Source organism: Clavelina lepadiformis, chromosome 6 (genome assembly GCF_947623445.1).
Source record: "Clavelina lepadiformis chromosome 6, kaClaLepa1.1, whole genome shotgun sequence".
Lineage (NCBI taxonomy): Eukaryota > Metazoa > Chordata > Ascidiacea > Aplousobranchia > Clavelinidae > Clavelina > Clavelina lepadiformis.
This window is the reverse complement of record NC_135245.1, coordinates 4,406,016-4,420,960: the sequence shown is the minus strand read 5'-3', so window position 1 is coordinate 4,420,960 and position 14,945 is coordinate 4,406,016. Positions and strand designations below refer to the sequence as shown.

The window sequence follows — 14,945 nt, the reverse complement described above, 5'->3', positions numbered from 1 at the left end:
TTTTACTAGTCACCAAATTTGAAACTTCTTAGTACAATAAAAAAATGAGTTACTTTGAAGAGCTTAAATTCAGTGCTCTATTTTCAGCAGCATCTGACAATAATTAATGAACAGATTGCTCACGAAATAAGTGCAATGCAATGTATTACTGAAATGTGATTCAGCGAATAAAGTGTTGGAGAATATCACTACGATATGTCACAATAACAGCGCTAAGTAAGAAACATAATTGCGCTAGTTGGGCGGACTATTAAAAAGATTCACAAGCTAATACTGTTAGATCTAGACAAATAGACATAACCCCACAGTGAAAACAAAATTAAAAAGATACACATGCTACTGCAAATATTTGTACCAGGAATGAAATAGGAACATGAGAAACTGTCACAGTAAGATAAGGGAGAGTTGTGGAAGATAAATACTCATCAATTCTGCTTCGGTAAACACTGCCACACACTTCATTAACTTAGTTCGGCATATACTTTACAATCATTGTGAAAATAAATTTAGGTAAAGAGATTACAGAAACTAAAACACCAACGCCATTGTTTGGAATGAAATATTCTAGCTCACAAACAACAGTCAGACGTTTTTGCATAAAGGTTAAAATATACCCACAGTGAACAAGTTCAATATAATTAATGGATGGATTGAGTAAAGGTAACAAGGTAACAATACAGTTTATAACGTGCATGGTAGCTACAGCGAAAGATATTAAAGAAAAAAATCAAAATTTGTTCTAAATGAAAGACCACACTGTCACACAATACACAGTTTGGTATTTGAAACTACGCTGCTGCAAAAGCAACCATGTTATAGTAAATTAATATGCGTAACTGCGTGTAACTGGACGAAAGAATGAATTGTTCATGAACACTTTTCACAACAAAGACTTTTTCCACTGCAATACAACGCGCGTTATGTTAAAATCTCATTTTATCTTGCTGTCACTCCCCATTATCGGGTCTGTCTGGTTAATTCTTGAATTTCTCCATTCATCAAATTCAGCTTCATCCATTTTCGCTACATGCTTCCGAATGAACTCCACAGCTCCACTAACATCCGGAGAGCAAAGTTCCCACGGTCTCAGACCCCGCAAGGCACTAAGGAACGCGTCAGGTGTGACACGATACATGCTTTGTGCCATTTCAATACCTAACATACCCAGTTTTTCCAGGATAACATTACAATTTTCGTCATTGTGTACATCGTAAGGAAGATGTTCCGTCAAAGTGCTATACCTGAAAATAGATAGAAAATTGCTTTAAAATCGGAATTAGAATATTTCCGTGTTTTACTTTTGTTGTACTATACACGGCCTACTGAAAAGGTAAAAATGTTATTTTGTAGTATTTACTGCGCACTGTAGTATGAATCAGTATCATGCAGAAAAATAAAAAACGCAAATTACACATTTTTTCAATTTTGAATTCTTTTGTTGGCAAACTATGATAAAAAATTACAAACCTTATAAATAGAAAAATGAAGGTTTTTTGCAAGTTTACTAACCAATCACAAGTGATCAGATTCGACCTCTTTTTTTTTGATTCTTTCTCTTCCTTCAAGGTCATGATTGCAGCTTCTCTCATTCCTCTCAGGTCTCTCTGCATGCTGCTTGTCATGCTCAAAGTGTCGAACTTCACTCTCATGCGTTTCTTTCTCCGCCTAAAATATCATTGAGTTGTTTTGCTTTAAGTTATCCAAAAAATTAAACGAAGTTGAGTAAACCAACTTCCATTGTATTGTGTAACAAATGTATATTGGTACTGGTAGCATTAGAAAAATATTAACAGAAAGTTGATTTAGTAGAAACTAGATGTAAAATGTCAAGCGGGTAAGCACAAAACAAAAAAGATAAACATCGCACATATCGAGACTTGTAAGTTGATTATGAAGTTGCAAAGCTTTCGAGTCGTTGATTTCGTCAAATTTCTCGCGGATCTGGCCCAAATTTTTCTCTTTTTCTTCACTCGAAAATTTGAAAGTGAACTGAGAGGCAAGCTTTGCCGGTGAACTCATCGGTCGCTTCGGTTTTGGCTTTGAAGCAAGAAAAGCCGAACCAGGCCGCACAGGTCCTGATTCAACAGAGTTTTGGATAGAGTCTCTGAAAAATTGTCATAAATTATTGCAATACGCAATATGATTGGATAAATGAATGTTGACTGCATAAATCTATTTAACGGTGATGTAATTATTGTACCTACCGAGATGAAAGAGAAACTGCTAAACCGTTTAATCGTTGTTAATGTCGACCGTTACCAGAGAAAGTACCGTATAATCTTCATTAAATTTACCTTCTGCGTGCAACGGCGGCCGTGTGGGGACGAATTCGCGTTGTTGAAAGAGAATTCTTAACAGGTTTTACTTCGCTGTAATCGGTTACCGGGGTGGCCGCCGGTACAACGATCTTTGAGATATTTACTTCTTTCTTGCCGATTTTGAAATAACTACTCCGAGACCCTTAAAGAAATGTGTATTTTTTACATTTGGAATCTTGATAGCATAGATTTGTTACTCACTACAGAACGCATAACGAAGTGTTTAGGTTGGTCGCTTGTGAGATAAAAATCTCAGGCAAATCATAAAAGGCACGTACGTTGCAACAATAAACGAATAGTATGAATTTCGCCGTAAGCTGTTTCCAATGAAAAAACTTTGACAATAAAAACGCGCATCGTGTAACAGACAAAGCGAAAGCATGCGCGGTAGTACTTACAATCATAGACAGACATCGGCAGCCGGTTGTTGACCTTGGCGACAACATAAGCTGTCTTTTCCCGCTTCTGCATCTCGTTGTCCACGCTCTCTTTAACAGTAGAGAGAAGCTTCTTCAAATGTTCGTGGTAGTCCTTTTCATTAAGAAAGTCTTCCTGGGGATATCTGCGCTCTGCTTCGCTGCCATCAATGACGTCAGTTCCATTATCGTCATCGCCTTTCAATGTTAAGAATTTGATTTAATAATTTCAAACCAAATTTAGCAAGTTATTACGGCGGCACAGCATCTCGTTTACTATTAAATACTGCATCATTGCCGCAATTTATGAATTTTAACACGTTTACGATTACATGACAAAAGGTTATAACAACTAAATCCATGGTATATCATTATTAAAACAAAATTCCACAGCAGTGTTTCTCAACCTTTCTTGTCTCAGGCCCCACTTTTACTTTCAAAAACGTTGTTCGCCCCACCATCAGTGGTGTATTTAGTGCTACGTTTAAGCCGAGGGGCGGCCAAACGTTTGTGAAAGCTGAATTTATATCCCCTACTTTTACCCACATGGCACCTCCCTCAAAATGTACAAAGTGCAAAAATTTTGGATTTTTATGTCTCACAATCGGCTTTAGAACGCCTCGATATAAAATATGTATCTCTTATTCATACGTACAAAAACTAGCTATTTATGATAAATAATTTTGAATCGCCGTATAAAACGATTTTGAAACGTCATATACTCACTTATTGCATGTTTTTCTCAGTTATATTATAGCGGATAAGTGGTCGCAAACAAGGGAATGCGATGAAGGGAAAGGAGTAAAGATGAAAAAAGCGTATGGCCTCCAAACATATAAAACAATCGGGTTCATGAGGAGTGGGGGATGGCCTTTCTCCTAAGGACACTATTTAACAGGTACAGTTGCATTCTCGCCCAATTTTAAAGTGAAAGTTGCAAAAAGTGTTCACATATGTCTTCGTTAAATTTACATTCAAACACTCCACCAAACTTTTGCCAAGCTCCGCCAAAATTTCGCCGGGTCCCACGTTAAGAAACACTGGCCTATAGCTTTGCTGAACATACCTATGTCACTGCCCGCCACGGTCCCACCGACCACTGTCGTGGCAATCGACGATTGACCTGGGCTGGACGGTCTGGATGGACGGATTAAGCCCACATACTCGCCAGTGTAATCCTCAATGCTCTGATCCTGCGTCTCCAGTTGTTGAAAGATGTTGAGTGTAACGGAACGCGCAGATGGTGGTCTTGAAATTCTGAATAAATAAAAAGGGAAGAACAAGAATAAAAACAAGTAAATAAACAAAAAGAACAAAGAAGCAAAATAAACGCTGGTGTTTATATTTATTAGCGTTATATGCAGCGGAAGCTGGTTAACTTGAAGCCGAACGGATCAGTTATGTATAACTTTGAGTTATTCAGAGTTCGTAAAATAACAGCACATTTCCACGAAAATGTGACTGGGCGATAATAAATTGACTTCTAGTAATCAATAAACCTGTGATGAGGATGGTTTTCATAGGAGAGATAAAAATTTGTTTGATATAAAAGCATTACTGTACAACGTGACTATGGCGTTGACCGTAGCAGCGGTAATGGTCAACTGTGATATGATAGCTCTAAGTATCCTCGGCCATGTCTACAGATTACTGGCTGACTTAAACGAAGTTTCGAATAATCGAGAAAATCGATGAAATCGAGTTAACGCGAGTTTCTGCTGGTAGGGCCTGGTGCCAATGCGAGCGATGCGACTGTGTTGGGCCACGCGCTTTTCCGGGCCACGCCCTACTTCGCCCAAAAACAAAACTAACAATTTAGCTTTTATATTGCGTAAATCGCAGTGTTATTTCACAATTGGTTCTCGAAAGACAATGTTTTGTTGATAAGATACCACGAAGCAAAGAGGTAACATTTGGTTAACGTTATTATTACATTAAGTTATTCAGAATGGGCAAGAAGTCCCGCCATGGTTCTTGTATTGGGCCTCGCGCTTGCTAAGTCCGGCCCTGCTGTGTATACGCAGATGTTCCGATACATACATATCGCATACGGATTTTGTGACGCGTATTACATCCAGTTTCATCGACACATAGCTCTATTTCTTGACAGTTTTCTACCTTTGTCTTGCCGACGATTCGCCCTGATAAGATCCCAGTTCACTCGCGTAACTTGCATTTCGACGAATACCAGTTTGATGTGACGGATATGTGGTGATTTTTCGTCGGGATTTACTCCTGTAAGTGTATGACAAAAAGCTTTGTGAAAACTGACGAGTATTTTACTTTACTGTCCAAGCTTAAAACATCTAATACCAAGGTCCGACAATACTTGCAGTATAATTAACAGTAAATACTGCACATAACCAACATAATTAAATAATAATTTTGAATTTTCGGTTCAAGTGTCACCGTGCTAGTAAATAGTGTTTTTAAAATTAAGTGGACCTCGGCATTTTGTTGGATGGATTTTTGGTAAATTTTATCCATTTGCTGTTGTTCCTCTTCTCCTGGAGTACGATTCTTGAATCCCTGGTCCTTCCTCCGGGATTTTTTTCATCCCAGCAATTGGACAATGGGATCATAACTTTGCTGCAAGAAGAAGAGAATCGTTCATAAAAAAATAAAAAAGCAATTCATGTCACAAACATACTGATGGTGAGAGTCGCCACTCGCTTCCAACTTGCAAGCTTCTAAAATCCAATGTAGGACGCACAACTGCTTCCAAATGCTGTAATATACAAGTAACACGGCGTTCGCTAGAAATAAACCCCCTCCACCATATTGCTATAAGTTGCACCAAATATCATACATCGTATTTCAAAGTCGTTTTCAAAGTAATCTACAACACAATTTTTGTCTTACCCGAAGTGCAAGTTGTCCGACTCAATAGAGACGTTAATATTCGAGTGCACGGGAGTATAAGGACGGGCCTGGTCCGCCAAAGTCTTTTTTACTTCCGCCTTTTGAGCAACCATACCTGGGGCTGGCGAAGGTGCCGAAACAGCACTGATTGAGGTAATATTTGATGCTCGACTGGAAAACAACGATATAAGTCAATTGACACTGTTAATCCAACGTACCGCCGGAGAACCTTTCGCATTGCGTGAGTAGATATGGCAACGCACGTCGCACTGCAGTGCTGAAACAGGAAAATTATCAATTTTAAAAGACAGGCATAAAAGTTGACATGCCTACTATAGTACTAACAAATAGAAAATGCAATGGTAAAGCTGATACAACATCGTATGGAGTCGTCTTTGCGGACAATCACATCTATATCAATGTTTTCCATTTTTGTAACAGAAGGCCTTTCGCACTTGTTTTTACTTGATGATTCGTTGAGGCTATTATAACTATTACCTGCCAGCTCGTCTGAGCGACATTTGCCTGGACGACGGGCGTCGTTGCTTCAGTTCTTCGTCCTCCTTCTCACCAATGACGTCATCGGCAACGCTTTGAATTTGCATTCCTGTTCGATAAAAAGCAGACAATGGAAACCCGAGCCGACTAAACACAATCTCGGGGCGTGTTTGGCCAGTTAAAGTAAACACGGGAAAAGAATTTAAGCCTTCGATAATAATTGATGGGGGAATTGGGGAAGGGTTAAAGAAATATGTGACATCGAAGCCAACCATTTTGATTCAGGAAACTATTTCAGTTCTGCAAATCTTTGCTTTACTTCATTGAACTAACAACCCCTGTGATCCCCGTGTAAAATACATCTAAGCCTTTGCGAAGTTAATTCTCTAGTAGAGTAATGATGTTTATGTGCAATCGTTTTGTATATCATCACTCAACGCCCACGTTACGACAATTGACAAGAAGCTAAAAGAAATACTTATACCTTTCTTCAAATCTCTTAATTGGTTTTGCTTGTCGACAAGAAAAGCATTGTCACGTTTGTTTTGTTCATTTTCCAGCATTGGAAACAAAGCATGTCCCATTTTTACACAATTCATTGTCTCTCTTACTTCGTCAAGGTCTTTAACAATATTTTGCAAATCCCTGAAAAAAGTACAACTGGAGTTTTCCAAAAACTACATGGAAGTACACGTTTAAACATCTCATACTTTTAATCGCATATGCAATTTTTATTTTGTTGATGTGTGAAATTTAATTGAATACATATGCTGACTAGTATAAAAATGCACGACGACACATTTAATACATACTCAGGTAACATAAATAAGACTTAAGTTATTACATTTTGTATCAAAGCAAAATTATAAAAAGAATAAATAAGTCTTAAACAACAGGTGATAAGATTGTAAGACCATAAGCTTGTTTTTGTAGAACTCTGTATAATAGTATATGCAATAGAAAAATACTGTCAACATACTCATGCTGTCTGTGCTTCATAAGGAAAGAAGCCGTTGATATATATTTGGCTGCTTTTTTGGCTTTACTTGGTGGAGAATCTGGCTCAGTGGACTGTTTTGAAGCAGTGTTTGTTCCAAATTTCAAGGTTGCCTGAATGGATATTAGATGTATGCAAAACCAGACTAAGCCAGTCACACACTAGCATGTTTTGAAATATGTATATGCAAATGGGTGTAAGTTTAAGACATTACCACCTTTTCAGTGTGGGGCTTGTCAGTGTCTTTTTTCGACTGTTCACCAAGTCTGTCTTTTTTCTGAGCGTTGTCTGTCATTTGACCCAGAGAATTTTGTAGTAAAGTTTTGGAGCTGAGGTATAATGGTTTTCCCACTTCTTCATATGGTTTCCATGATGCAGAACTGTATCCTTGTGTGTTCATTTGTTGTAATCTGCGACATGTACATGAACTATATTAATACAAAAGAAAAACCAGATTATGAGCTTCAAGTACATGGATTTTATGTCAATAACAGCAACTTTTAACAAGTTTGAGTTTAACAGTATAGCATGATATGTCATATTTTAAGCACTATCCAGATTGTAAAGGTGTGCAACAGATATATCAGTCGGTCAAATAACTTTTATCAGCAGTCATATTCACACGTTTGGCAAAACTATGGTATCCACACACACACACACACACACACACACACACACACAAACACCATAAAATCTAGTCAAATCATTATCATGTATCTAGCTTTACTTGCAGGATTTCCAGTCTGTTACACAGAGATATAAACTAAGATCATTTTTTTAGGGTGAATCCCATACAGTAGTAAACAAAAATAGCTATTATAAAAAAATTCCCCCGACATACGCCAAGGCAAATGCTATATAATCATTTACAAATGCCTTATTTTTTTAAAAAGTATGTACAAACTTGATGTAAGAATTCACATTTAATGAAACGCCTGCTACAAAGTAAGCAAACCTTCTTGCATAATTTGCTTTGAACACTTGGTATCGGGTTGGCAATGTCAAAGCATAGTTTTGCAAGCTTCGAGCTGAAAGTTTAGAGTCAGTTGCTTCTTTCCATGCTGGCACGGGTTTGATAACAATGTAATTGCGTACATCTTCAATGGACGGAGACATATCTAAAAAATTTAGTTTCAAATAAAATCCATTGCAATAAAATCCATGCAATTTTTTCCAACATAACGCATTAATGATTATTTTTAAGTAGTAACATTGATTAATGTAAAACAGCAAATTTGGAAGCTATAGGCCAATATAATCCTACAATATATTATAGGCACATTAATTTTATAGGCTCTTCGTAGGCACAATAATTTCATGGTTTCACCATAGACTAAATATCATCAGTAATTTTGAAATTTATCAAGCATGTATAAGCTCAGTATTTTCAGAAAAAGTGCGCATCAGATAAATAGCTTTTTACGACTTTGAAAGACTCTACACCAGTGGATCTCAAACTCAGGGTTGGGTTGCCAAGGGCATTTCATTGGACCATGAGCTCATCTGACAGCAAATTTTAAAACATAATCTTTTTCAGAATTCAAAAAACAAAATTAACAAATGGCAATAGCTAACTGAAATGTCATTTTTTTTTTCGAGACAAACGCGGCAAATCAAGTGGGTGTAAAATTAACCTATTGAACAAATTTTGGTGCCAAATGTATTAATCGCACAGTGAACTATCAAAAACTGGCATCAAATTGGGGTCTATCATACAAGTGCACAATCAGATGACGTCAAAATTTGAGTAGCTGGGGTCTAGTATACAAAGGCATTTTGTGGTTGTGCACTTGTATACTAAATCTCAAATTGCTAATGTCGTAACTCTTAACTGTCCACTTATCTCCATAAGCAGGCATTCTCCACAATAGTTTAATACAAAAAACAAAAATAAGCTAGACAAGGACGGCGACATGATAGTGGTTTGTCCAGCACTGAACCACGTATCAAACTACTTCCAGAGAGTAAACAAAATTCGTCCCATTAATGTGAGCTATGAAAATATATGTTATGCAAAATGTGACGAATTCATAAGATAAAGTAAACAATATTGAAATGTATTTCCTTTTTCTTAAATGCAATCTGTGTGATCGAGATGGGCCGCGATTTCAACTCTACACATGAAATTGGGTCGTGAGTTATAAAAGTTTGAGAACCACTCAGCACTGGTCCACACTCTTCAGCATCTATTCTATACATGTCATCCCGGTATTTACCTGCCTTTCAAAGCGTTGGAAACCCACTTCTTAAAGCTTTTTTACCAACCCGACGAAGTCTCTTTACTCCTACTGCCTCACACAAACAACATCGTCCGCTTTTCATACCACAAAAGGAGTCGCATGCTTTAGTCTCCAAAAACGCTTTGGCGCGTAAGTTTGTTTGTACAGCGTAGCCAGTGGCAACAGTTCTCACGGCTAAAGTTTAAACGCTTCTGCTGGCATCGGAATCGTAAATTGTCGTTTGAAACATCTTTCTTAGGTTTTGTAGAAGCGATTTATAGCCTACCACGAATGATTTCTTTTGACTAAGGTTCCTCGTTAGCTTAATCCGAAAATTATGCGAAGCTATTTTTGATACAAAACCTTTGAAATGTACCAATCGGTTATAGGGTTATTTTAACATTATTCAAAAACATTAACATAATGAATGTAAGATTATACCATTCTTAAAAGAAAAGCATTTATTTGGTTGTTTGAAATAATATCAAGGATAAGGAATTCTGCAATGACGGAAAACACCGTACAGTTGCAATTTTCGCAGGTTAATCCAAAGATGTTTTTCACTATAGGGAATGTCCCTGTAATGAATGGATCAATGAGCTATGATTTTCAATTTGGCCGAATAGTATGAAAATACAAAGCCAGTTGTTTTTTTTTCAGTTGTGGTTAGCATACGCTAAATTACAGGAAATGTGACAAAACTAAATAGGCTTAAAATGTACACAGAAATAACAATGTTAGCAACTTGCTGATAACAACTAGCACGGCCAGCTCAATCGTTCAAAATAGTAGTTAATAGTTCATATAACAGTTCAAATAGACCCTTTCCGAGTTACTGCCGCCATTTTTTTGGGATGGCAAGATTTTTTCGATTGCCGAAAGTTAACTATGGAAATTTTCGACCCACTTTGATTCTCTTTTAAATTACAAACGTTCTGGGCATTGGATTGCAAAGGTTTTGCTCAGGTGAGTTGCATATGAATTCCTTCACACAATAAAAAAATTTTGAAAATATGTTGTCTTATTTTACAGTGGTTTGAATCCTACATACTGGAATTGTTGAATTTAATGTCTAGATACGTGGTCGGCGAGACATGCAGCGTAAAATGCGTAGGAGTTCGGGTATTTTCTGCGGCGTGTTACATAGACTAATTTTGTGTTGCATGTCAAGCAAAGGTTAAAATAATCGACTAGAAGTGAATACAAACCAAATCATTATATTCAAATGCTTCACAGATACCATGCAAACTTTCACGCATTTTACACCACATGCTATGCTGACTTTGACTTTGTTTCAAACAAGTCCAGAGCGTAGGATTCGAGCCACTGTAAAATAAAAACTAAGCAACATTTTTCCAATTTTTTTTTATCTTGTAGCAAAATATTTACAATTCAATGCCCAGAACGCTTTTAAATAAAAGAAGAATCAAGGTGGCTTGACATTTTTCATTGTCTAGACTGGAATCTAGGACTTTTTTGCTTAAGTATAATCGATCAAAAAAATCTTGCCACCCAGACTGTAACTTTGAAAGGGTGTATTCAACGAATTTCTGTATATAGATCAAATGTGGTTTTTGCGATTCTGCTGCTGCCTTTAAAATGCCAATTCAGCTGTTAGCTGGAATGTGTCCAGCGCTTACCAGTGAAATTCTCATGCAACTAACCTCTAAAGGAATAAAACAAGGTACAGATTTAATTTATAAGTTATGTTCTCAATATTTTTATATTCCACTCTACAGCATGTTTTGTGGCATGTTTGATTACAAATGCGTATCTTTGCCAATGTCTGTGGTTTAAAAGCCTGAATTTCAATTATTGTGATATGACCAAAGTGATATAATGTAGCTTTTAATATTATGTTGTCGTATTGGCTTCTCATGTAATATAGAAAAAAGTGTTTTTACTTATGACGCACTTTCGTTCAGATTTCATCAAAAACTGTTTCAGTTAAAATTAACTGAGTCCAAAGTTATATCATAAAGCAATATGCCATGTATTGTTTTAATATGTTTGCATATCTTTCTAGTTATTGATTTTGTTTCTATGGATCCAGAAAAAATTACTGCGTTATGTGGCTTGCCATTTAAGGTCAGTTTTAACAAAATTGTTGCTTTCATTCCAGTTGCATGCATTCTACTGTATGATAAAAGTAAACAGTTCATGTACATTGCTAACAATTTTTGGCGTTTGCTGATTTCTGAGTCAATAGACCCTTGTTGAGTTATGGTCGCCATTTTTTTGAGTGGTTAGACTTTTTCAATTGCTTAGCTATGAAAATTATCAGCCCAGTTTGATTTGATATACTGTATACCAATTTCTAATAAATATAAAAAGAAATTGAAAGGCATTATTATGCGCAATAAAATATATATGAACTCATGGTAAGGACTTCCTTGTTTCTCGGTTTGGGCAATAGTTAGTGTTTAGCAAGACATCTGTGCACTATGAACCTTAAATCATATATTTCAGGTAACTTTTAAAGCAATTTTATTACATGGACTTGCATTTAAAGTTGAATATTGTAAGCTATAATGAACAGTTCTATCAAACAGTGTTTCCAATCCTGCAGAAAGTCTTATCAATTCGAAGGGTTTTGCTGGCACAATATTCAGCTTTTCCCGTAAATGGCTTAGATTTATACAATGAGGCATTGAGCACACTTGCTGTTCTTTCAACTTCCTGCAGCAATCTTGATGAAATCTTAGACTGTGGTGTTTACACGGGAGAAGTTACAGAATTTGTTGGAGTTTCAGTTTCTGGCAAAACCCAGGTATGAAGTCATGGTTTCTAAGATAAATAAAAAAATTTACTAAAATTGCTCAATTTTTTTCCAGTTGTGCCAGAGCCTCACCATACAAGTGGTGGGAGAACTTGAACAAAATGTAGTATATATTGACACAACTGGGGGATGGTCTGTCAAAAGAGCTGCAGATATTACAAGAACTAGGTTTGTTTTGTGCTGGTTGAATATCTGGAAGAAATTGCATAGAATAACTTAGTGCTTCTCAATCTCTGGGTTGTGATTGAGGTTGCTAGTCGGAAGATTAATAAACCTTGTTCTAGGATTTGACTTCAAGTAACCTTAGTTTGTTCAATTTTTATAAGAAACTTTGGTTTGGGCCTCTATTGTCGTTTTTTAATTTTTTGTTGCAGTTGTTGTGGTCTAAAGTTTCACATAAAACATATAATTAGCTCCAATTCTGTTGAAAATTTCATTGCACAAGCCATGATTATGACAGAAAATGTGTATATTTCAAAATATTGTAAACCCCCCCCCCCCCCCCCACACTTACATACACAATACAGAATAAAGTGAAAGATGTTGTGACCAAGACATAGCACACTGTTTAAATGCTTACTATAATTTTTTTCAGTATCTAATTTTTCATTTCTCAATTTTCAAACAAACTAAGCTAAAGCATTCCACCTGTAAGCAATGGCCTGGACAACTTCATCGACAGCTTCTTAGAAAAACTAGAAGCTGAGTGTGACAATGCAAATCAAGCAAATAAATCGACATTGGTAAGTCCATCAGAGCTGAAATTCTCAAACGCCCCAACAAATTGGTCCTCAAGTACATGTTAAACATTTGCCACCAAGTTTAAAATAGCCTGAATACGCCCACCCAGTGTTTCATAAAAAGAAAAATCTAAGCACTGAATCACATGGTAGATTTTGTCCACGTACAAACTAAAAAATTTCACAGCGTATGAATATCAACACTGTTTTAGAAATACAGTAGTGCAAAACAGAGACTTTTGAGAAAATTTTGTTGTCACACAAACCCACACAACGTTTGTCAACTGATGATGACGATTTAATTCAAACTTAATTTCTTTTTATAGGCTGTATAGCTCAATAAACAATATCAGTTCGCATGAAGATAAAACATGGCAGTGTCATTACACACATTAATAAAATGTGGCTTGAATTCATTTCTCTTGTTGCAGACTTATTACATGATAAGGAACCGTTTCACATGTTTAATCGTTTTAAACGAAACTGAAAAAGGTTGTCGAGTAATATAGTAATTCTTGCAAAACTAAAAATACAAAGAGGCTATATTCGGAGTTAATATACCAATACAATGCAGAGGTGGTCAGATTTGGAACAAAACCGCGTTAATGAAATAAAAAGTAGTTATAGGGTTATGCAGCATTTCTAAACTGTGTAGAATTACCAGGTGCTTCGAAATTGGGTTTCAGAAAACAAGAATTTTGCATTTTTGTTTTAGCTTGAGCAAGGCTGATAAGGCAAGGCTTAGGAATGCTGTATACAATTCTTTAACAAGTGGTGTGATAGCTTGTGCTGCCTTTGGCAAGGTTTTTTAGAAGCCACACACCTTTAATATCTTTATGCAAATTCATGTTTTAGATTTCCACAAAAACAGGTGTCATCTGTTTTGTCTCGTATTCAATTGTGTCAGTGTTACGACATAAAAGAATTACAAGAATGCTTAGAACAACTACAGAAGTCACTCCACAATCAACCAGATTGTTTCTATTCATCCCTCAAGCTGGTCGTAGTAGACTCAGTATCAGCAGTTCTTGGATCAAGTTTTGTCAGTGGAACTTATGTTGAAGGTTGTAATTATTTGTTCTTATATGTCTACATTCAACTATTTGCATCACATCAACTTTTGCAATATTTTTGCAGGATGTTCCTTGCTGCAAAGCATAGGAAGACGATTAAATGCTCTTGCCAAAGATTTTGCAATTGCTGTTATAATCACAAATGACATGGTCTCAGCAGCATCAACTACCTCTACAGGTTCACAAATTAATTGAATTTATCAATTCACATATCACTTTAAAATCCAGTCTCACAGATTTCTATTGAAATTAAATGGGTTTATTCCGTTAACATTAGTCTTTCTAATCAGAATTTTCCTATGTTTTAATTTAGAATTCTATTCAATGAAGCCGGCTTTAGGACGCTGTTGGACTTTTGTGCCCAGTGTGCGCGTTGTACTTGAGCCTGATAAAGAACCTTGTCAGTTATGGGAGTGCAAATACGCTGACAAATCATGTTCACTGTTTGAGCCTACCATAAAAGCCATTGTTGACAAATCTGTTCGCAGTCCAAGGCAATCAACGTTGCTTAAAATAACCAATGCTGGAGTTGCCAATGGAACTTAACATGTACGAAACGTCATTGCATTGAAGTTGCTCAGATAAATCACACCGTATCTTGTTTGTAAGCTAAAGGATCTGTCTAGTAGAGTTGACATCGAAATGTAACCTGGCAGTTTTTATATTTCCATACTCATTGTCAACAGGTGAGGTGATGTAAGCAATTCGAAGTTCATAACACTGCCAGTGCTATGTAACCTTTCCGCTGAAGTTAGTGCTTTTGAATGATTGTAGGTAATAATATGACCGAACTTTATTTAAAAGCCACTAGTTAGTATTGTTAAAAACGGATCTCTGCAAAATGTATGTAATATACATGTGGTTTTATTGTTGCGTGTTTGTTTATTTTGTGTATCTTCTGGTGCTGAATGTACTTTATTTTTTACAAAAGTATTCAATTTTATAGCTTCTCTGTATTTTTCCTTTGTGCTGCAAACATTTTGGTTACAGTAGATACAGAAATTGTGAAGTTAATAAGGAGAGCCTAATGGTAAATGCTGTCA

The 14,945-nt window shown here is 36.4% G+C and overlaps 2 protein-coding genes across 2 annotated transcripts; one reads left to right on the top strand and one right to left on the bottom strand.

Moving 5' to 3' along the window:
• Window positions 1-57: 57 nt before the first annotated feature.
• Window positions 58-9,684, bottom strand: LOC143463456 (coiled-coil domain-containing protein 60-like). The gene is made up of 16 exons (XM_076961930.1): window positions 9,308-9,684; window positions 8,047-8,209; window positions 7,309-7,501; window positions 7,074-7,204; window positions 6,579-6,739; window positions 6,095-6,203; window positions 5,597-5,767; window positions 5,385-5,462; window positions 5,180-5,323; window positions 4,853-4,969; window positions 3,801-3,991; window positions 2,717-2,932; window positions 2,295-2,460; window positions 1,868-2,104; window positions 1,510-1,665; window positions 58-1,241 (listed from the first exon to the last, which is right to left on the bottom strand). The coding sequence occupies exons 2-16, from the start codon at window positions 8,205-8,207 to the stop codon at window positions 932-934; spliced, it is 2,541 nt and encodes an 846-aa protein (XP_076818045.1). The 5' UTR covers window positions 8,208-8,209; window positions 9,308-9,684; the 3' UTR covers window positions 58-931.
• Window positions 9,685-9,998: 314 nt separating this feature from the next.
• Window positions 9,999-14,845, top strand: LOC143461785 (DNA repair protein RAD51 homolog 4-like). Its single transcript, XM_076959662.1, has 8 exons — window positions 9,999-10,276; window positions 10,871-10,994; window positions 11,337-11,398; window positions 11,880-12,080; window positions 12,145-12,257; window positions 13,685-13,893; window positions 13,967-14,080; window positions 14,216-14,845. The coding sequence occupies exons 2-8, from the start codon at window positions 10,910-10,912 to the stop codon at window positions 14,446-14,448; spliced, it is 1,017 nt and encodes a 338-aa protein (XP_076815777.1). The 5' UTR covers window positions 9,999-10,276; window positions 10,871-10,909; the 3' UTR covers window positions 14,449-14,845.
• The last annotated feature ends 100 nt before the right edge of the window (window positions 14,846-14,945 follow it).

Coding starts and splice junctions, on each gene's coding strand:
- LOC143461785 (XM_076959662.1), top strand. CDS start 10,910: ATGCCAATTCAGCTGTTAGCTGGAATGTGTCCAGCGCTTACCAGTGAA. Junction 11,399..11,879: donor TATGTGGCTTGCCATTTAAG/GTCAGTTTTAAC, acceptor CCAATCCTGCAG/AAAGTCTTATCAATTCGAAG. Junction 13,894..13,966: donor CAGTGGAACTTATGTTGAAG/GTTGTAATTATT, acceptor ATATTTTTGCAG/GATGTTCCTTGCTGCAAAGC.
- LOC143463456 (XM_076961930.1), bottom strand. CDS start 8,207: ATGTCTCCGTCCATTGAAGATGTACGCAATTACATTGTTATCAAACCC. Junction 3,992..4,852: donor GAATCGTCGGCAAGACAAAG/GTAGAAAACTGT, acceptor TTATTTATTCAG/AATTTCAAGACCACCATCTG. Junction 1,242..1,509: donor AATCTGATCACTTGTGATTG/GTTAGTAAACTT, acceptor ATCTATTTTCAG/GTATAGCACTTTGACGGAAC.